General features: G+C 46.2%; 1 protein-coding gene across 2 annotated transcripts in view; it reads left to right on the forward strand.

Annotated features, from left to right (window-relative positions):
* Nucleotides 1-19020, forward strand: part of LOC140387532 (E3 ubiquitin-protein ligase NEDD4-like) — a 177262-nt gene that overhangs the window by 21881 nt on the left and 136361 nt on the right. The window contains exons 3-4 of one of the 2 annotated variants that reach the window (XM_072470754.1): nucleotides 8400-8478; nucleotides 18571-18609. In XM_072470754.1, the coding sequence (XP_072326855.1) occupies nucleotides 8400-8478; nucleotides 18571-18609 (118 nt within the window). Of the gene's footprint in view, nucleotides 1-8399; nucleotides 8479-11469; nucleotides 11487-18570; nucleotides 18610-19020 lie in introns of those variants that run through there. The other variant, XM_072470755.1, reaches the window with a different exon arrangement.

Consider the following 19020-nt stretch of genomic DNA (forward strand, 5'->3'; position numbering starts at 1 on the left):
GGGGGGGGCGAAGGGGGGCTGTGTAGATTAAGGGTGACTACGGGTAATCCCTGATTCCTTTTTGTCATTTGTTTATGTAAACATGCGGGCTGATGTTTGGGGGTTGGTGGGCGGATGGGATCGTTGTTATTATGGGGATTGACATATCTTGCTGATTACTGTTTATTGTTGATGGGTGTAAATGTGGGAGAAAATGTGAAAAAGGAGGAGAATAAAAATATTTTTTTTCAAAAAAGAATCTATCTAACTCTGCCTTCAAAAATATTCAGACTCTGTTCACACTGCTTTTAGCGGAAGAGTGTCCCAAAGACTCGTGACTTTCTTGAGGGAAAAAAAAAATCTGATCTCTGTCTTACACGAGTGTCCCCTTATTTTTAAAGGGCCCCCTAGTTCGAGATTCTCCCAGAAGAAACACCCTGTCCACATCCAGCCTGTCAAGACCCTTCAGGATCTTATGTTTTGATCAAGTTGCCTCTTACTTTTTTAAACTCTTGTGAATTCAGGCCTAGTTTGTCCAGCTTTTCCTCCTAAGACAACCCTCCCATTCCTGCTGTGAGTCTACAAAACCTTCTCTGAACAACTCCTAATGCAGTTACATCCTTCCTTTAAATAGGGAGACCAATACCGTGCACAATACTTCAGATGTGGTCTCATCAGTGCCTTGTACAGCTGTTCCTCCTTTTGTATTAAATTCCAGTTGCAATAAATAACATTCTATTTGTTTTCCTAATTACTTGCTGTACTTGTATACTGAGCTTTTGCAATCCATGCTCTCTGGTGCCCGGATTCCCCTGTATCTCAGAGCTCTACAATCTCTCACCATTTAGATAATATGCCTTTTCATTTTTCCTGCCAATATAGACAGTTTCCCACGTTCTACTCAATTTGACAGATCTTTTGTCCACTCGCCTAATCTATCTATATCTCTTTGCAGCCTCGCAGCTTACTGTCTACTTTGTTTTGTGTTAACATCAAATTTAGTAATCACACCTTTGGTCCCTTCATCCAATTAAATTGTAAAAGGTTGAGGCCCCAGCACTGACCCCTGTGGCACACCACTCATTACATCTTGCCAACCAGGAAATTACCCATTTATGCCCACTCTCTATTTCCTGTTAGTTAGCCAATCTTCTATTCATGCCAAAATGTTCCCTCCGACACTGAGCTTTTATTACACCGTAACCTTTTGAACCGGTACCTTATCAAATGCCCTCTGGAAATCTGAGTAAAGTGCATCCACCTGTTCCCCTTTATGTTACTACTTCAAAGGACTGCTATAAAATAATTAAGCATGATTTCCCTTTCACAGAACCATGTTGACTCTGCCTGATTACCTTGAATAAGTGTCTTGCTGTAACTTGCTGACGAATGTTAAACTAACTAACCTGTAGTTTCCTGCTTTCTCTCTCCTGCCCTTTTTTGAATAAAGGAACCTTCCCTGAATCTAGTAAATTTTGAAAAATTAAAACCAACGCACCAACTATCTGAATAGCCACTTCTTTTAAGACCCCAGGATGAAGTACATAAGGACTCCGAGACTAGTCAGCACACCGCTCCAAAAATTTGCTTTGTGTCGCTTCTCCATGTGATTGTAATCTTCCTGAGTTCCTCCCTCCCTCCCTCATCCTGATTTACAGCTATTTCTGGGATGTTACTTGTTTCTTCTATAATTAATGAAGACCCCTGATGCAAAATACCAATTCATCTACCATCTCCTTATTTTCCATTATTAATTCCCAGACTTGCTTTCAGTTCTCTTTTTTTTTTAACCTCTTAAAATATTATATTGAGACATCCACAATTCCAACAACTTCCAACATCAAATGTAAACAAAATCAGAACAATATAACCAACAAACCCCATGTGCACAAACCCCAGCCAATACGGCCCACACAAGCAGTGCCAACCCCCCCACCAACAGCCCAACCCCCCCCCCCCTCCTCAGCTGCCACCTCCGAGCAAACCCCCGCAACGAACCATTCGAGGCGAATCCAACCTTCTAAAGTCCGAGAAACCCCGACATGTCGCAAACCCATACCCCCCACTTTGGGGGTTCTGAGTCCCTCCATCCTAGTACGATCCGTCTCTGGACCACCAGGCAGGCAAAGGCCAGGACACCAGCCTCTCTCGCCCCCTGGGCTCCTGGGTCTTCTGACACACCAAAGATCGACACCTCTGGACTCAGCACCGCCCTCACTTGTAAGACCTCTGACATGACGTCAGCAGACCCCTGCCAGAAACCCCTCCGCCTCTGACTTGCCCAAAACACATGGACATGGTTCGCAGGACCCCCCTGCACAGCGCCCACACCTATCCTCCACCTCTCCAAAACCCAGGCTTGCTTTCTATCAGACCAATGCTCACTTGTTAACTCTTATTTAAATATATAAAACACTTACTATCTATTTTTAAAAATGTCTTGCTAGCTTTCTCTCGTATTCTATTTGTTATTATCTTAGTCTTATCTTTACTGTTCTTTATATTCTGTCCCGCCTTCTGACCTCCTTATCCATATGCTTTTTCTTTTAAGTTTGATATTAAGCCTTTATTTTTGTCCATTTTTAAATTTTGTCCTTTCATTATCTAATCTTACCTGCTAATGTACTCTTGACTTTGTATTCTCTATCCCTTCCTGTCATGCCTTGTTTATTATTTCCCATATTACCTTTCTCTCTGTCTTTCCTACTCTTTGATTTACCACATGTGCCCAAATCTGGGGTGGGTTTAGCACAGTGGGCTAGATAGCTGGCTTGCAATGCAGAACAATGCCAGCAGCGCGGGTTCAATTCCCGTACCGGCCTCCCTGAACAGGCGTCGGAATGTGGCGACTAGGGGCTTTTCACAGTAACTTCATTGAAGCCTACATGTGACAATAAGCTGCTATTATTATTATTATTATTTAAAAAAATATATATTTTATTCAAGTTTTTTGGCCAAACATAACAATACGTAGTGTTTCTTTTACACAACAATAAAGCAATATAAATAACCGTGGTCAGTTTTAAACAAATAAATAGGTAATATATAAACAAAAACAAAACTAAATGGCAACTGCCTTGTCCAAAATAAATACTCTCCAAAAATACAATCCAACAATCCAATATACAATTACATATACCAAATACATATACAATAACATCCCTGAGAGTCCGTCCGATTTCTCCCCCCCCCCCCCCCCCACCCTGGGTTGCTGCTGTTATCTACTTCTTTTCCATTCCCTCTATCTTTCTGTGAGGTAGTCGATGAATGGTTGCCACCGCCTGGTGAGCCCCTGAGCCGAACCCCTTAACACGAACTTAATCCGTTCTAACTTTATGAACCTTGCCATATCGTTTATCCAGGTCTCCAGCCCCGGGGGTTTGGCTTCCTTCCACATTAACAATATCCTGCGCCGGGCTACTAGGGACGCAAAGGCCAAAACATCAGCCTCTCTCGCCTCCTGCACTCCCGGCTCTTCTGCAACCCCAAATATAGCCAACCCCCAGCTTGGTTCGACCCGGGCCCCCACCACCTTCGAAAGCACCTTTGCCACCCCCACCCAGAACCCCTGTAGTGCCGGGCATGACCAGAACATGTGGGTGTGATTCGCTGGGCCTCTCGAGCATCTCGCACACCTATCCTCTACCCCCAAAAATTTACTAAGCCGTGCTCCAGTCATATGCGCCCTGTGTAGCACCTTAAATTGTATCAGGCTTAGCCTGGCACACAAGGACGATGAGTTTACCCTACGAAGGGCATCAGCCCACAGCCCCTCCTCAATCTCCTCCCCCAGTTCTTCTTCCCATTTCCCTTTCAGCTCATCTACCATGATCTCCCCCTCGTCCCTCATCTCCCTGTATATGTCCGCCACCTTACCGTCCCCCACCCATGTCTCTGAGATCACTCTATCCTGCACTTCCTGCGTCGGGAGCTGCGGGAATTCCCTCCCCTGTTGCCTCGCAAAAGCCCTCAGTTGCATATACCGAAATGCATTCCCTTGGGGCAACCCATATTTCTCCGTCAGCGCTCCCAGACTCGCAAACGTCCCATCTACAAATAGATCTCTTAATTGTACTACCCCAGCTCTTTGCCATGCTCCAAATCCCCCATCCATTCTCCCCGGAACGAACCTATGATTGTTTCTTAACGGGGACCGCACCGAAGCTCCCCCCCCCCCCCCCCCCTATGCCATCTCCACTGCCCCCAAATTTTCAATGTAGCCACCACCACCGGGCTTGTGGTGTATTTCTTTGGTGAGAACGGCAACGGCGCCGTCACCATTGCTTGCAGACTAGTCCCCCTGCAGGACGCCCTCTCCAAACTCTTCCACGCCGCTCCCTCCCCTTCTCCCATCCACTTACACACCATTGAAACATTGGCGGCCCAGTAGTACTCACTTAGGCTCGGTAGTGCCAGCCCCCCCCTGTCCCTACTACGCTGCAAGAATCCCCGCCTCACTCTCGGGGTCTTCCCAGCCCACACAAAACTCATAATGCTCTTCTCAATTCTTTTGAAAAAAGCCTTCGTGATCACCACTGGGAGGCACTGGAACACAAAAAGGAATCTCGGGAAGACCACCATTTTAACCGCCTGCACCCTACCTGCCAATGACGGGGACACCATGTCCCATCTCTTGAAATCCTCCTCCATCTGTTCCACCAACCGTGTTAAATTAAGCCTATGTAATGTACTCCAATTCTTGGCTATCTGGATCCCCAGGTACCGGAAGTCCCTTGTTACCTTCCTCAACGGTAAATCCTCTATCTCTCTGCTCTGCTCCCCCGGATGCACCACAAATAGCTCACTTTTCCCCATGTTCAGTTTATACCCTGAAAAATCCCCAAACTCCCCAAGTATCCGCATTATCTCTGGCATTCCCTCCGCCGGGTCCGCCACATATAGCAACAAATCATCCGCATACAGAGATACCCGCTGCTCTTGAGGATCCACCGCAATCCGGCTACTTTCCTCTCTCTTTTTTTTCCATCCGTGTCCAGGGGGGATTCCCTTCTGGATTACCGCACAGTGTTATTTGCCGTTAAAATTGCCGATGGGGCTCCTATCAAGAGCCCAAAAGTCCGTTCCACCGGGAGCTGCCGAAACGTGCGACTTAGCTGGTCATCGCCGCACCCGGAAGCCTTATTATTATTATTATTATTATTATTATTATTATTTAATGTCTTTCGTCCACTAATTAGTTTAAAACCCTCTCTATTTCCCTAATTATGCTGGTCGTTCAGTGACTTTATGTATTTACTATGTCGTATACACCTTGTGTTCAGAATTTGAGAAATCATGGGCGAAATTCTCTGGTATCGGCACGATGTCCTCCGACCGGCGCCAAAAACGGCGCAAATCAGTCGGGCATCGCGCCGCCCCAAAGGTGCGGAATCCTCCGCATCTTGGGGGGCCGAGCCCTAACGTTGAGGGGCTAGGCCCGCGCCGGACTGATTTCCGCCCCGCCAGCTGGCGTGGAAATGACATTGCCGGGCCGCGCTAGCGGCCGCTCACAGCACCCCGCGCATGCGCAGTGGAGGGAGTCTCTTCCGCCTCCGCCATGGTGGAGACCGTGGCGAAGGCGGAAGGAAAAGAGTGCCCCCACGGCACAGGCCCGCCCGCGGATCGGTAGGCCCCGATCGCGGGCCAGGCCACCGTGGGGGCACCCCCCGGGGCCAGATCGCCCCGCGCCCCCCCCAGGACCCCAGAGCCCGCCTTGTCCCGCCAGTAAGAGAGGTGGTTTAATCCACGCCGGCGGGACAGGCATCCTAGCAGCGGGACTTCGGCCCATCCGGGCCGGAGAATCACGGGGGGGGGGGGGGGGGGACCCGCCAACCGGCGCGGCGCGATTCCTGCCCCCCGCCGAATATACGGTGCCGGAGAATTCGGCAACCGGCGGGGGCGGGATTCACGCCAGCCCCCGGCGATTCTCCGACCCGGTGGGGGGGGTCGGAGAATCGCGCCCCAAGACTTTTGAAGATTGTAGTAACTAAAGGCAATTAAAATAAGCAAGGATCAGGCTTAAAGTGCTGTTCAATGATGTCTGAATCGTAACTCTGGAAAATGCAAATTTACTTTCACCAGGAAAATCTGTTCACCAGTACAACTATAATCAAGTTAGATCTTCAGCCAGATGAATCATTCAGCGTCCGGGGATGTTAAGTGGAGTTTGCTTAAAGCTAGTTTATCTGTGTCCTGCAGATGGCACTGTATGTTTTCTTTCGGCACTATGTTTTCTTTCTCAATTCACCCCCAGATTACTAATTCAATGTGTTTCAATGCTACAATAATGCTCACAATCAAGGCAGCATTTGGCATCAAGGAGCCCTAGCTAAACTGGAGTCAATGGGAATCGGGGGGAAAACTCTCCGCTGGTTGGGGGTCATACCTGGTTCAAAGGAAGATGCTTGTGGTTGTTGGAGGTGAATCATCTCAGCTCCAGGACAACACTGCAGGAGTTCCTTAGGGTCGTGTCCGAGGCTCACCATCTCCAGCTGCTTCATCAATGACCTCCCTTCCACCATAAGGTTTGCGGATGATGTTCAGCACCATTTGCGACTCCTCAGATAATGAAGCAGCAACACCTAGACAATATCCAGTCTTGGGCTGACTAGTGGCAAGTTATATTCACGCCATACAAGTGCCAGGCAATGACCATCGCTAAATTCCCCATAATTAATATCCTGGGGTTACCATTGATCAGAAATAAAGAATTGGGTACTCTAAATTTAAAAAAAAAAAAAAAATTCAGACCCAAGTTTTGGATTTTACATACTAAATCAGTTTTGTTCTCTACACAACCTACTCATTTATTTTAAAAAAGAACTTTGTAACAAATATAGAAGAGGTAAACTCAGCCGCGAACTTGTCTCAAAGTTTGTTGTGCCTCTCCTCTGCAAACTGCACAACAATGTTCTCCACTTGCCAGGATGAGTGCAGCTCCAACAACACTCAGGACAAAGCAGCTCGCTTGATTGTTCCACTTCCACAAACATTCAAACCCTCCACCACCGGCAAACAATGGCAGCCCTATGTACCATCTGCAAGATGCACTGCAGTAACTCACCAAGGTTCCTTACACAGCACCTTTGTGTCTCGCCTCTTCCACTTGATAGCAGTATTACTCTACTCGAGTATTAATCTGACTGCAAATTGTTTGCTGTTCAATGAAAAGCAAGAAATCATTAGTCATTTAAGAACAGACTTTTTAAAGAGATTTACTTTTGTAAAGCAAAAAAAAAAAGGAGTTCTGCCATTTACAGTAAATTTCCCATTTGTATTAGACCTTCCAAAATGCATTACCTCCCATTTGTCCGGATTAAATTCCACCTGCCATCTCTCCAACCCCTCTGCACTGTTCTTGTTTCATACTGCGTGTGTGGCTTGCGTGTGTGTGGGGCTTGCGTGTGTGTGTGGGGCTTGCGTGTGTGTGTGGGGCTTGCGTGTGTGTGTGGGGCTTGCGTGTGTGTGTGGGGCTTGCGTGTGTGTGTGGGGCTTGCGTGTGTGTGTGGGGCTTGCGTGTGTGTGTGGGGCTTGCGTGTGTGTGTGGGGCTTGCGTGTGTGTGTGGGGCTTGCGTGTGTGTGTGGGGCTTGCGTGTGTGTGTGGGGCTTGCGTGTGTGTGTGGGGCTTGCGTGTGTGTGTGGGGCTTGCGTGTGTGTGTGGGGCTTGCGTGTGTGTGTGGGGCTTGCGTGTGTGTGTGGGGCTTGCGTGTGTGTGTGGGGCTTGCGTGTGTGTGTGGGGCTTGCGTGTGTGTGTGGGGCTTGCGTGTGTGTGTGGGGCTTGCGTGTGTGTGTGGGGCTTGCGTGTGTGTGTGGGGCTTGCGTGTGTGTGTGGGGCTTGCGTGTGTGTGTGGGGCTTGCGTGTGTGTGTGGGGCTTGCGTGTGTGTGTGGGGCTTGCGTGTGTGTGTGGGGCTTGCGTGTGTGTGTGGGGCTTGCGTGTGTGTGTGGGGCTTGCGTGTGTGTGTGTGGCTTGCGTGTGTGTGTGTGGCTTGCGTGTGTGTGTGGCTTGCGTGTGTGTGTGGCTTGCGTGTGTGTGCGTGTGGATTACTTGGCATTGTGAAGGACCAGCAATTTGTTAATCAGCGTCCATTACATTGTGCACATGATTTGTGCACATTGTAATGGAGAACAATGCAAGTGAGTTTATTATCTGCGTTTGTCCCAGCATATGCTGTGCTCTGGGGGCAGGTAGAATCCTTTATTGATCTGGGAAAGCATGCGTTTTGCATGATTGGGAAAAGAATATCCTTATCTGTACCAAACGCCCAACTGGATTTGTTCCAAAAACTTACAGCGATGACATTTTATTATCTGCCGGAAGCTTGTGTAACTGTTCATATCTAAAGTGTCAACGTTTGTGTGATCTGCTGCCAGTGTAACAGAGGAGATTTTCACTTTTTTTCCCCTCTTTTTTTTTACACAGTGACCCATACGCTAAAGTGACTTTGTATGATCAGTTAAATGGAGAACTCACCAGTGTTCAAACCAAAACGATCAAGAAGGTTGGTAAGATGTTATCCAGGCTGTTTCTGAATATTTTCATTTCAGGATTTCCATAAGTACAAAAAATAAATGATTGTTAATTATTGAACAAATAGCCATCAAACTGCCATTGTAATATCATGTGGTTTTTAAAGTTTTAAAAGGCACATCTCCAGGGTCACGGGTTCAATTCCCGACTTGAATCACTGTCTGTGTGGAGTCTGCACATTCTCCCCGTGTGCGCGTGGGTTTCCCCCGGGTGCTCCGGTTTCCTCCCACAGTCCAAAGATGTGCGGCTTAAGTGGACTGCCTATGCTAAATTGCCCTTCGCGTCCAAAAAGGTTAATTGTGGTTACTGGGTTAAGGGGGATGGGATGGAGAAGGTGTGTGCTTTGAGTGGGGTGCTCTTTCCAAGGGCCGGTGCAGACTCGATGGGCCGAATGGCCTTCTGCACTGTAAATTCTGTGATCTATATTGTAGCCAATAGCATTGCACTACTCAGCAGCAGAAAAGAATGTTAGTAATTCTCAACACCAGAGGGCTGTAGGTACTCTGTTTAATGTGGGTGTTCGGCACTCCGAGAGGTCGTTAGGCACTTTGTATTTATATATTGACTTTCCGAACCACAGGGCATTCTGATGTGCTTTATAACTGGTAAGATACTTTGTAGTCATTAACTTATTGTAGGAAATGTAGCAACCAATTTGTGCACAGCAAACTCTCTCAAATAGCAACATGATGAGGACCAGATAATCTACATTGTTGATTGAGGGGTGATAAATTGCCAGGAAACTACTCTTCAAAATGGTGTCATGTCATCTTCTACGGGTACCCGAGAGGGTAGACTTAGTTTAACATCTCCTACGAAAGAAAGTTGACACCTCTGACGGTGCAGCACTCCGTCAGTATTGCAGTGTCAGCCTAGATGTTTTTTACACCAGCCTTGGAGAGAGGGAGTTGAGGGATATGTGGATAAGGAGGGAAGGGTTGGACTGGCTCTGCCATGCTTCCACTGGAGTTTAGAAGAGCGAGGAGTGGACTTGGTTGAAGTATATAAGATCCTGAATGGTCTTGACAAAGTGGACGTGGAAAGGATGTTTCCTCTTGTGGGTGAGTCCAGAACAAGGGGGCACTGTATAATAGAGGACAGAAATTGGGAGCATTTTGAGTGTTCAGTGTCTTTGGAACACTGCCTCAGAAGGTGGAGATGGAGACATTTAATATTTTTAAGGCAGAGGGAAATAGATTCTTGTTAGGCAAGGGTGTGATAAGGAGGTAGATGGGAATGTGGAACGCCATATAAACAGATTAGCAATGATCTTATTGAATGGAGAAACAGGTTGAGGGGCCGAAGAATCATTGAATTATAGAATTTACAGTGCAGAAGGAGGGCATTTGCCCCATCGAGTCTGCATCAGCCCCTGGTAAGAGCACCCCACTTAAGTCCACACTCCATTCTAGCCCAGTAACCCCACCGAACCTTTATGGACCCCCCCCCCCCACCTGAGAGTGTAACTCCTATTAGGAACTTGGGGAAGAGGGATGTTAGCCAGCATCCCGGCCACTGATCGCATCCGTTGATTTTGCTTGGAACTCTGCTTGTGTGTATATTAGGTGAGGGCAGGATTTCCTGAGGTTTAATAGATCACTGACATTCAAATGTAGACTCAAAATATAAAGCATCTTGGAAAGGTCACTTGGAAAAGAGATTTGAGGTAACTTGCACCTATGAAATCTAATTGAGTTTAAAATCTTCGAAAAGAGGAAGAATGGTAGTACAGGTATACTACTACTGAGTCACTGTCATAGTATACTTTCAGTATTTGGCTTGTCTATGTTTCACAGCTATGATACAAATCATATATAATTGTATTTTCTCTCTGGCACACATCCTAAGTGTGTTGATGCAGCTAAATTGTGCAGTGTCTAAGCGAGTAAAATATCTGGCCCACTTAAATCGCCCCTCTCAAAAGAGACGGTGGAGGCCATGAGCTGAGTGGTCGCATGAAAGGTGGCTCTCTCCTGGCTACATCTGGTTGGGTGTTTTTAACCCGTCCAAGGGGCACCAAAAATACAGAAAAGTGAACCCCCATCTATAATTGAGATGCTGGCGAGCTAGCAGCCAGACCAGGCTGCAAGGCCAGTAAAAGCAAAGTCATTCTCTCAAATCCAGTCCTATTTAAGGGACAGGCGGAAATGCTGGAAGTTAAAATGAAAGTAAAAGTCTTTGGGAGCTGGAGTAGACCATTTCGCCCTTTGAACCTGTTCTGTTATTTAGCAGGGTCGGATCCACCTCGACGTGTCACAGTGGTTAGCACTGCCTGACAGCGCCAGGAACCTGGGTTTGTTTGCGGCGTTGGGTGACCGTCTGTGCGGAGTTTGTGCGTTCTTCCCGTGCCTGCAGGGTTTCCTCCCGACGCTCGGTTCCCTCCCAAAGTCCAAAGATGTGCGGGTTAGGTGGGCTAACAGGGATAGGGCGGGTGAGTGAGCCTAGGTAGGATGCTCTTTTGGAGGGTCAGTGCAGACCCGATAGATCGGATTTCCTCCTCCTGCACTGTAGGGAGGGATGTAGGAAGGGATTCTATGGATACACCACCTTCCCCAGCTATCGCCGGAATCCTTGTCGCCGTAATCCTTAGTAGCCAAAATTCTGTTGGAAGGTTTTTCTTGAATCTATTTAACAACTGCGTATCCGTGGCTCTCTGGGCTAGAGAATTTCAAAGATTCACAACCCTCTGGATGAAGAAATTGCTCCTCATCTCGTTCCTAAATGGCTGACACCCTATTCTGAGACTGTGACCCCAGTTCTAGATTACCCAGCCAGGGGGATCTTTTTTTCTCCGCATCTATACCCTGTCCAACCCTTTAAGGATTTTTATATGTTTCAATTGGATAACTCGCCATTCTTCTAAATCACAGGGATCCTAGTCTACTCCATCTTTCCTTGTAGGACAATCCTTTCATCCTGGGAACCACTCTAGTAAACCTTTATTGTATTTTTCCCTAGGGCAAGTATGTCCCTTTTCAGGTAAGGAGACCAAAACTGCATACATTGCTCTGGTGTGGCCTCGTTACTGCACTGTATCATTGCAGTAAAACTTCTTTACTCTTTTATACTCCATATTCTTTGTAACAACAGCTAACATGCCATTTTCCTCCCTAATTTCTTGCTATGTCTGCATGTTAACTTTGTGAATCATGTAGAATAACACTCCGATCCCCTTGAATGCAAACATTTCCCAGTCTCTCTCCTTCAAAAATTTTTTTTTTTTACATTTTTTCCCCAGCAAAGTGGATAACTTAACACTTTGTCACATTCTATTCCATTTTCCATGTTCTTGTCTCCTCATCCAACCTGTCTATATCCCTCTGCAACTTCATTGCATCCTCTTCGCTGCTGACTGCTTGGTAATATCGTGCCCTCCAAGTGTTAGGCTATGACAATCTCCAATAAGAGAAAGTCTAACTCTCTCCCCATGACATTCAATAGCATTACCACCACTGAATCTCCCACTATCAACATTTTGGTGGTTACCATTGACCAGAGGCTGAGCTGGACAAGCCATATAAATACTATGGCTACAAAACCAGGTCAGAGGCTGGGCATTCTGCAGTGAGTAACTTGGCTGGTGACTCCCAAAGCCTGTCCACCATCTACAAGGCACAAGTCAGGAGTGTGATTGGCAGGGGAGCCTGGCAGGGAAGACAGTGGAACAGCAATGGCCAAGGTTTTTTGGGGCTATTCAGGAGGCACAACAGAAATTCATGCCAAGGAGGAGGAAACATTCTATGAGGGAAGTCAAGGACGGCATACAAGCAAAGGAAAAAGCATACAATGTGGCGAGGATTAGTGGGAAGCCAGAGGATTGGGAAGCCTTTAAAAGCAAGAAGATGGCTAAAAAGCAAGAAGGGGGAAGAAGATGAAAGCGTGTAAGCTAACTAGTAGTGTAAAAGAAGATTGCAAGAGTTTTTTTTTTGATATATAAAACTTAATTGAGGCTGTAGAAGTAGTACTAGGAAACAAATGGCAGAAGAAACGAATAAGTACTTCTTCACAGTAAAAGACACCAGTGGCATACCAGAACTGAGTCAGAAGGCAGAGGTGAGCGTAGTGCTCATCACTTAAGGTGAAGGTGCTGGGGAAACAGAAAGGCCTAAAGGTAGATAAATCACCCGGACCGGATGGTCTTCATCCCAGGGTTCTGAAGGAGATAGCTGAGGAGATTGTGGAGGCATTGGTGGTGATCTTTCTGGAATCACTGAAGACTGGGAGGGTCCCAGAGGATTGCAAAATATTTAATGTAACACCCCTGTTTATGAAGGAAGGGAAGCAGAAGACAGGAAATTATAGGCTGCTTAGTCTGATTTTGGTTGTTGGTAAGATTTTAGAGTCCATTATTAAGAATGAATTTTCAGAGTACTTAGAAGTGCATGGTAAAATAGGACTAAGTCAGCACAGATTTGTCACTGGGAGATCATGCCTGACATCCTGTTAAAATTATTTTAAGGAGGTAATGAGGAAGTTAGGCAAAGGAGAACCAGTGGACGTGATCTATTTGGATTTCTAGAAGGTCTTTGACAAGGGCCCATGGTGTTCAGGGTAAGGTTGGTTACGGAATGGTTAAGGATTGGCAAAATAGCAGGAGATAGAGTGGGGATAAAGGGTTATTCTCAGGATGGCAACCGGTGACTAATGATGTTCCGCAGGGGCCAGTGTTGGGACCACAGCTATTCACTGTGCATTAATGATCTGGAAGAAGGAACTGAGGGCATTGTTGCTAAGTTTGCAGATGATACAAAGGTATTTAGAGGGGCAGGTAGTTGAGGAAGCAGGAGGCTGCAGAAGGACCTGGACAGGCTAGGAGAGTGGGCAAAGAAATGGCAGATGGAATACAATGTAGAAAAGTGTGAGGTAATGCACTTTAGTGGGAAGAATAGAGGCATAGACTATTTTCAAAATGAGAAAAGGCTTCAGAAATCTGAAGCACAAAAGGGACTTGGGAGTCGGGGTTCAAGATTCTCTTAAGGTTACCGTGCAGGTTCAGTCGGCAGTTAGGAAGGCAAATGCAGTGTTTTCATTCATGTTGAGAGGGCTAGAATACAAGAGCAGGAATGTACTGTTGAGGCTGTATAAGGCTCTGGTCAGACTCCATTTGGTGTATTGTGAGCAGTTTTGGGTCCTGTATCTAAGGAAGGATGTGCTGGCCTTGGAGAGAGTCCAGAGGAGGTTCACAAGAATGATCCCTGGAATGAAGAGCTTGTCGTACGAGGAGCGGTTGAGGACTCTGGGTCTGTACTCAATGGAGTTTAGAAGGATGAGGAGGGATCTCATTGAAACTTACAGGATACTGCAAGGTCTGGATAGAGTGCATGTGGAGAGGATATTTCCACTAGAAGAAGAAACTAGGGCACAGCCTCAAACTGAAGGGGCCATCCTTTAAAACAGAGACGAGGAGGAATTTCTTCAGCCAGAGGATGGTGAATATGTGGAACTCATTGCCGCAGAATGTCAAAGTCACTGAGTGTCTTTAAGACGGAGATAGATAGGTTCTTGATAATTAGGAGATCAATGGCTATGGGGAGAAGGCAGGAGGATGGGGTGAGAAACAGAGCGACCATGATTGAATGGTGGAGCAGACTAAATGGACCGAATAGCCTAATTCTGCTCCTATGTCTTATGATGGAACACTCTCCACTTGTCTGGTTGAGTGAAGCTTTGGCAATATTCAAAAAGTACAACACCATCAAGGACAAAGCAGCCCACTTGATTGGCACCCAATCCAACACCGTAAACATTCACCCCCTCCACCATCGGCGTACAGTGGCAGTGATGTGTACCATCCAGAAGATGCGTGCAGCAACTTGCCAAAGTTCCTTTGAACACACCTTCCAAACCCATGATCTCTACCACCTGGAAGGGCAAGGGCAGCCAACACATGGGAACTCCCATCACCTGCAAGTTCCTCTCCAGTCACACACCATCCTGACTTGGAAATATATCGCCGTTCCTTCACTGTCGCTGGCTGAAAATCCTGGAACTCTATACCGACACCTCGAGCTGCAGTGGTTCAGGAAAGAAACTCAACACCAACTTATCAAGGGCATTGAGGGGTGGGCAATAAATGCTGGCCTAGCTAGTGATGCCCACATCATTAATAAAACAAACGTTCCCATCTATCATATTAGCAAGTGCATTCAATCGATCATAAGTTATTATAATTGTAAATTGCTAAGGCCCAAGTATGATCTGTGTAGTACTCCGCTGGTTACAGCCTGCCAACCTGAAAATGTCCCATTTATTTCTACTCTTGGTTTTCTATCCATTCACTAATTCTTGATCCAGGCTAATAAATTATCTTTTAGTCCTAATTTTGTGTGGTACCTTTTTCAAATGCTTTTTTGAAAACTCAACTGCCCTTTCTGCTGGATTCCCCTTACCATCCTCTGTCTTAAATCCTCAAAAAAGAAAAAGAAATTGTCAAATGTAATTCTCTTTCATAAATCTGTGTCGACTCTGCTTGATCATATGATTTTCTAATGGATTCTAGCATCTTGCTTACTGTTGATGTTGGGCTAACTGTTCCATAGATACCCATTTTCTTCCTTCTTCCTTTCTTAGATAATGGGATTACTTGTACTCCCTTCCCAGGCTTGAGGGCTGTTCTTCAGAATTCCTTAGATTCCAGATCAAAGCCAATGCATGCACGACCTCTGCCGCTAAATCTTTTAAAACTCTAGGATGCAGGTTGTCAAGACTGGGGATTTGACACTAGTTGGCCCCAGTAATTTCCCCAGCACTGTTTTCTTGACTTGGAATGCTTGCTGGATGTTTCCCATTCGTGCTGGACCCCTAGTTTCCCCATTAATTCAGGTTGTTTTTTTAGTGTCTTCTGCAGTGAAAGCAGATTAATGCAATTACCATTTCCTTTTTCCCCACTGTAATCTTCAAATGTCTCTGCCTTTTAATGAGCCCATGTTTACCTTAATTGGTCTCTTCCTATTTACAAATCTTTAGGAATGTTTACAATCTGTTTTATGTCTCTTGCTAGTCTCCTGTCATTTTCTTCTCTACTTCTTTCGAATGTCTTGGTCCACCTTTTGTTGAATTCTAAAATCCTCCCAATCCTTGGGCTCACTGCTCTTTTTTGGCAACATAATAAGCCTCTTCCTTTGATCTAATACCTTCTTTAATTCCTCTTGTTTGTCACAATTGGACTGCTTCCAGGGAGTTTTGTATCTTTTGAAAGGACTGTATAATTTTGTTTTATACATTTATTAGAGTACCCAATAATTTTTTCCAATTAAGGGGCAATTTTAACGTGGCCAATCCACCTATCCTGCACATCTTTTTGGGTTGTAGGGGTGAGACCCACGCAGACACAGAGAGAATGAAAAAAGGACTATAATTTAATGCAAGTTACGTGATAAATCTTTAAATGCTAGGCGTTGCTTGTCAATGCTAACTTTTAATGTAGTTTCCCAATCTACCGTAACAAACTTGCCCTCTCACACTTGGGATGCGCTTCTCCCTAAAAATTTCTAAGTTCATTTGTGGCTGGTTTTTCAGGGAGCTTCCCGCTGGCTCTGCCGGCGAGTTCCCCACCGCTATTCAATGGTACTTAGTCACTTTCGTGGGCCCTGGGGAGTTTCTCACCGGTTTAGCCCACACTTGGAATTTTTTTTTAGCACTGGGGAGCTGAACCCCTGAGATTGGGCCGCCATTTTGAAAGGGTGCCCCAATCTCTAAATGAGTTTGTGGGCCCCCCCACCCACCCACCCATGGGCAATGTCACCCCTCACACACACGGACACTACCCCACACGCCCAAGTGAGGGCACCCCGCTATGGGGTTCTTGGGGGTCCCCCCCCCTCCAGGCCCCCAAGTCTCCTTGCATCACCCCACCCCAAAATTCTGGAGGCCACTACTTCCCTGCCCTGCACTTCCCCACCCTTCAACCTCCATCTCCACCCTCATTTCATGAGCATGGCTTTCCTCACCCCCTGACCTAGGCAGTGCCACCTTGGCACTTGGGCACCCTTGCATTGGCACCCTGGCAGTGCTCCTGCTTGCTTGGCAATGCCATCTTGGCTGTGCCAGGCTGGCAGTGACGGGGTGCCCATGTTCCAGGGGCAGGACCAGGGAGCCACCCTGCACTTACCCTGAGCACCCAGGGGTCTCTGATGGTCTGGGAGACCCCCGCGTGCCATTCTGCTTAGTCCACGTTTGTGTGGACCAGCACTGATTGGCGTCCAGCTGCAGCGTCCCTGGGGAGGCCGGAGGATCCCGGACAGGTAGGTCGTAAGTAAGTTTATGACCTACTTCCGCGTGCATCATCTGATCCTGCCCATGTAGGGTAGAGTTCCAATTCCATCTCGCGAGGCGCGGAGCCTGTTGGGAGGCTCATTGCAGGCTTCTCCAAGTATTCTTCTGCTGCGTTGCGCTCTCGCTTGAGCGCATTGCGGCCAGAGAAGTTTAGAGTTTGCTTTGTTTAGATTTTAGAACAGAGGGCGGCACGGTGGTGCTGTGGTTAGCACACGCCGCCGAGGACCTGGGTTTGATCCTGACCCTGGGTCACTGCCTGTGTGCCGTTTACACATTATCCCCATGTTTGCGTGGGTCCCACCCCCACGACCCAAAGATGTGCAGGGTAGGTGGATTGGCCACGGTAAATTGCCCCTTAATTGGAAAAGATAAAGAATTGAGTACTCTAAATTTTAAAAAAATATTTCAGACCCAGGTTTTGGACTTTACATACTAAATCAGTTTTGTTCTCTACACAACCTACTCATTTATTTAAAAAGAAAATAATTTTATAACCAATATAGAAAGAGTAAACTCGGTCACCTGCTTGTCTCAAAGTTTGTTATGCCTCTCATCCGCAACTGCACAACAACAGAGGGCCTATGAAGAATCCTAGGTTCGGTACAGCTTCACTCTGCATATTGGGAAAGCTGGGTATAGAGGGTTATGGGCCAAATGTGGGTAATTGTGACTAGCTTAGTGGTTCAAAACTGGGCCGCATGGACAAGTTGGGCCGAAGCGCCTGTTTTCATGCTGTAAATCTCGATGATTCTTGTACACCATCTTGCTCCCATTGTTTGAAACTTGATATAACGGTCTCAATATAAATGAACAGAATGCCCACGTGCAAAAGTCTTATCTTCCATGTAAGAAACTACAATTCCCAGGAGTTGCCACACGACTGCCCAAAGGAATATGCAGCTTAATTGCTTGCTGAAAAGTTAAGGATGTGCCTTGGATTTGTTGAGGCCAGCCGACAGCCTGTTATTTCCTTAAAAAAAAAGTCATGTCATCTTTAATTGGCAGAAGTTTCCAAGAATGGCTTTACCTTCAGTTTGTGAGCAAAACCAAAGACCTTTTCACAAAACTGATTTGTTCTTTGATAACTAGTACATCTTTGTGCTGTTTCATGTTCTTTGACACATTAACGATCGTGTCCTAGGGCAGCACGGTGGCACAGTGGCCAGCGCTGCTGTCTCACGGTGCCGAGGATCCAGGTTTGATCCAGGCCCCGGGTCATTGTCCGTGTGGAGTTTGCATATACTCCCATGTCTGCGTGGGTCCCACCCCTACAACCCAAAAAGATGTGCAGGGTAGGTGAATTGGCCACGCTAAATTTCCCCTTAATTGGGGAAAAAAAGAATTGGGTAATCTTGTGTCCATGCTTGCTTTGTCAATCTTTCCCCATTTGGCGTTCCTGCGTCCACATTTGCAATGATAACTGTCTCTGTAAGCTTGCCATGGCATATGTTCACCCTTTCACATGTGGTAACATTGCCGCACCTCATGTTCGAGTTTCCCAGAATGGCAGAGAAACTCCTCTGCTTCAACTAACCTTAGTTGTCTGCTTTCTGAAAGACTGTGCTTTTGCTATTTAATATAAGATTAATAGAAGTATTATATAAAAGTGAAGACTGAACTGGATAAGACTTGAAAATAGATGCCATGATTTTGTATATCCTTTCTCCAGAATGGACATTGATAATGTTGCATAAAATGTTCACTAGAAACAAATGGGAATGGTGTCATTTTGTTTTAATGTACAACTCAAATTTACTCAGTAATTTACAGCGCTGTTTTCTTCTTTCAGACTTTAGATCCGAAGTGGAATGAAGAGTTTTTCTTCAGAGTGAGTACACATCATTTGCTTTTTTTTTTTGCAGTTTATAAAAAATATTTAACGAAAAGCATCAAAATGGCATGTTCTACCTGTTGTACATTGAGCCGCTGGAAGATTATTGTACGTGAGACATCCTTTACCCTTCAGCCAGTCCAGCTTTTCTCGTCAACCTGGTGAAGAGTTACAATCCCAATTGGTTACTTGCTCACTGGTCGTTCTTGCAGACTCACGGGTCGTTCTTGCAGATTTATTATGAAGTAGCTTGTACATATTTTTGCAATACCATATGTGTCATGTGCTTAAAGAATGATGACCAAAATTAAGTTCAGATCACCTAACGCCTAGCTTCTGAACCAGATTGTTTACTTTGATTTCAATGGGCGAATTGACTAAAGTTTGGTTACACTTTTCGGGTACTGC

The sequence above is a fragment of the Scyliorhinus torazame genome, chromosome 12 (genome assembly GCF_047496885.1).
Source record: "Scyliorhinus torazame isolate Kashiwa2021f chromosome 12, sScyTor2.1, whole genome shotgun sequence".
NCBI classification, from domain to species: domain Eukaryota; kingdom Metazoa; phylum Chordata; class Chondrichthyes; order Carcharhiniformes; family Scyliorhinidae; genus Scyliorhinus; species Scyliorhinus torazame.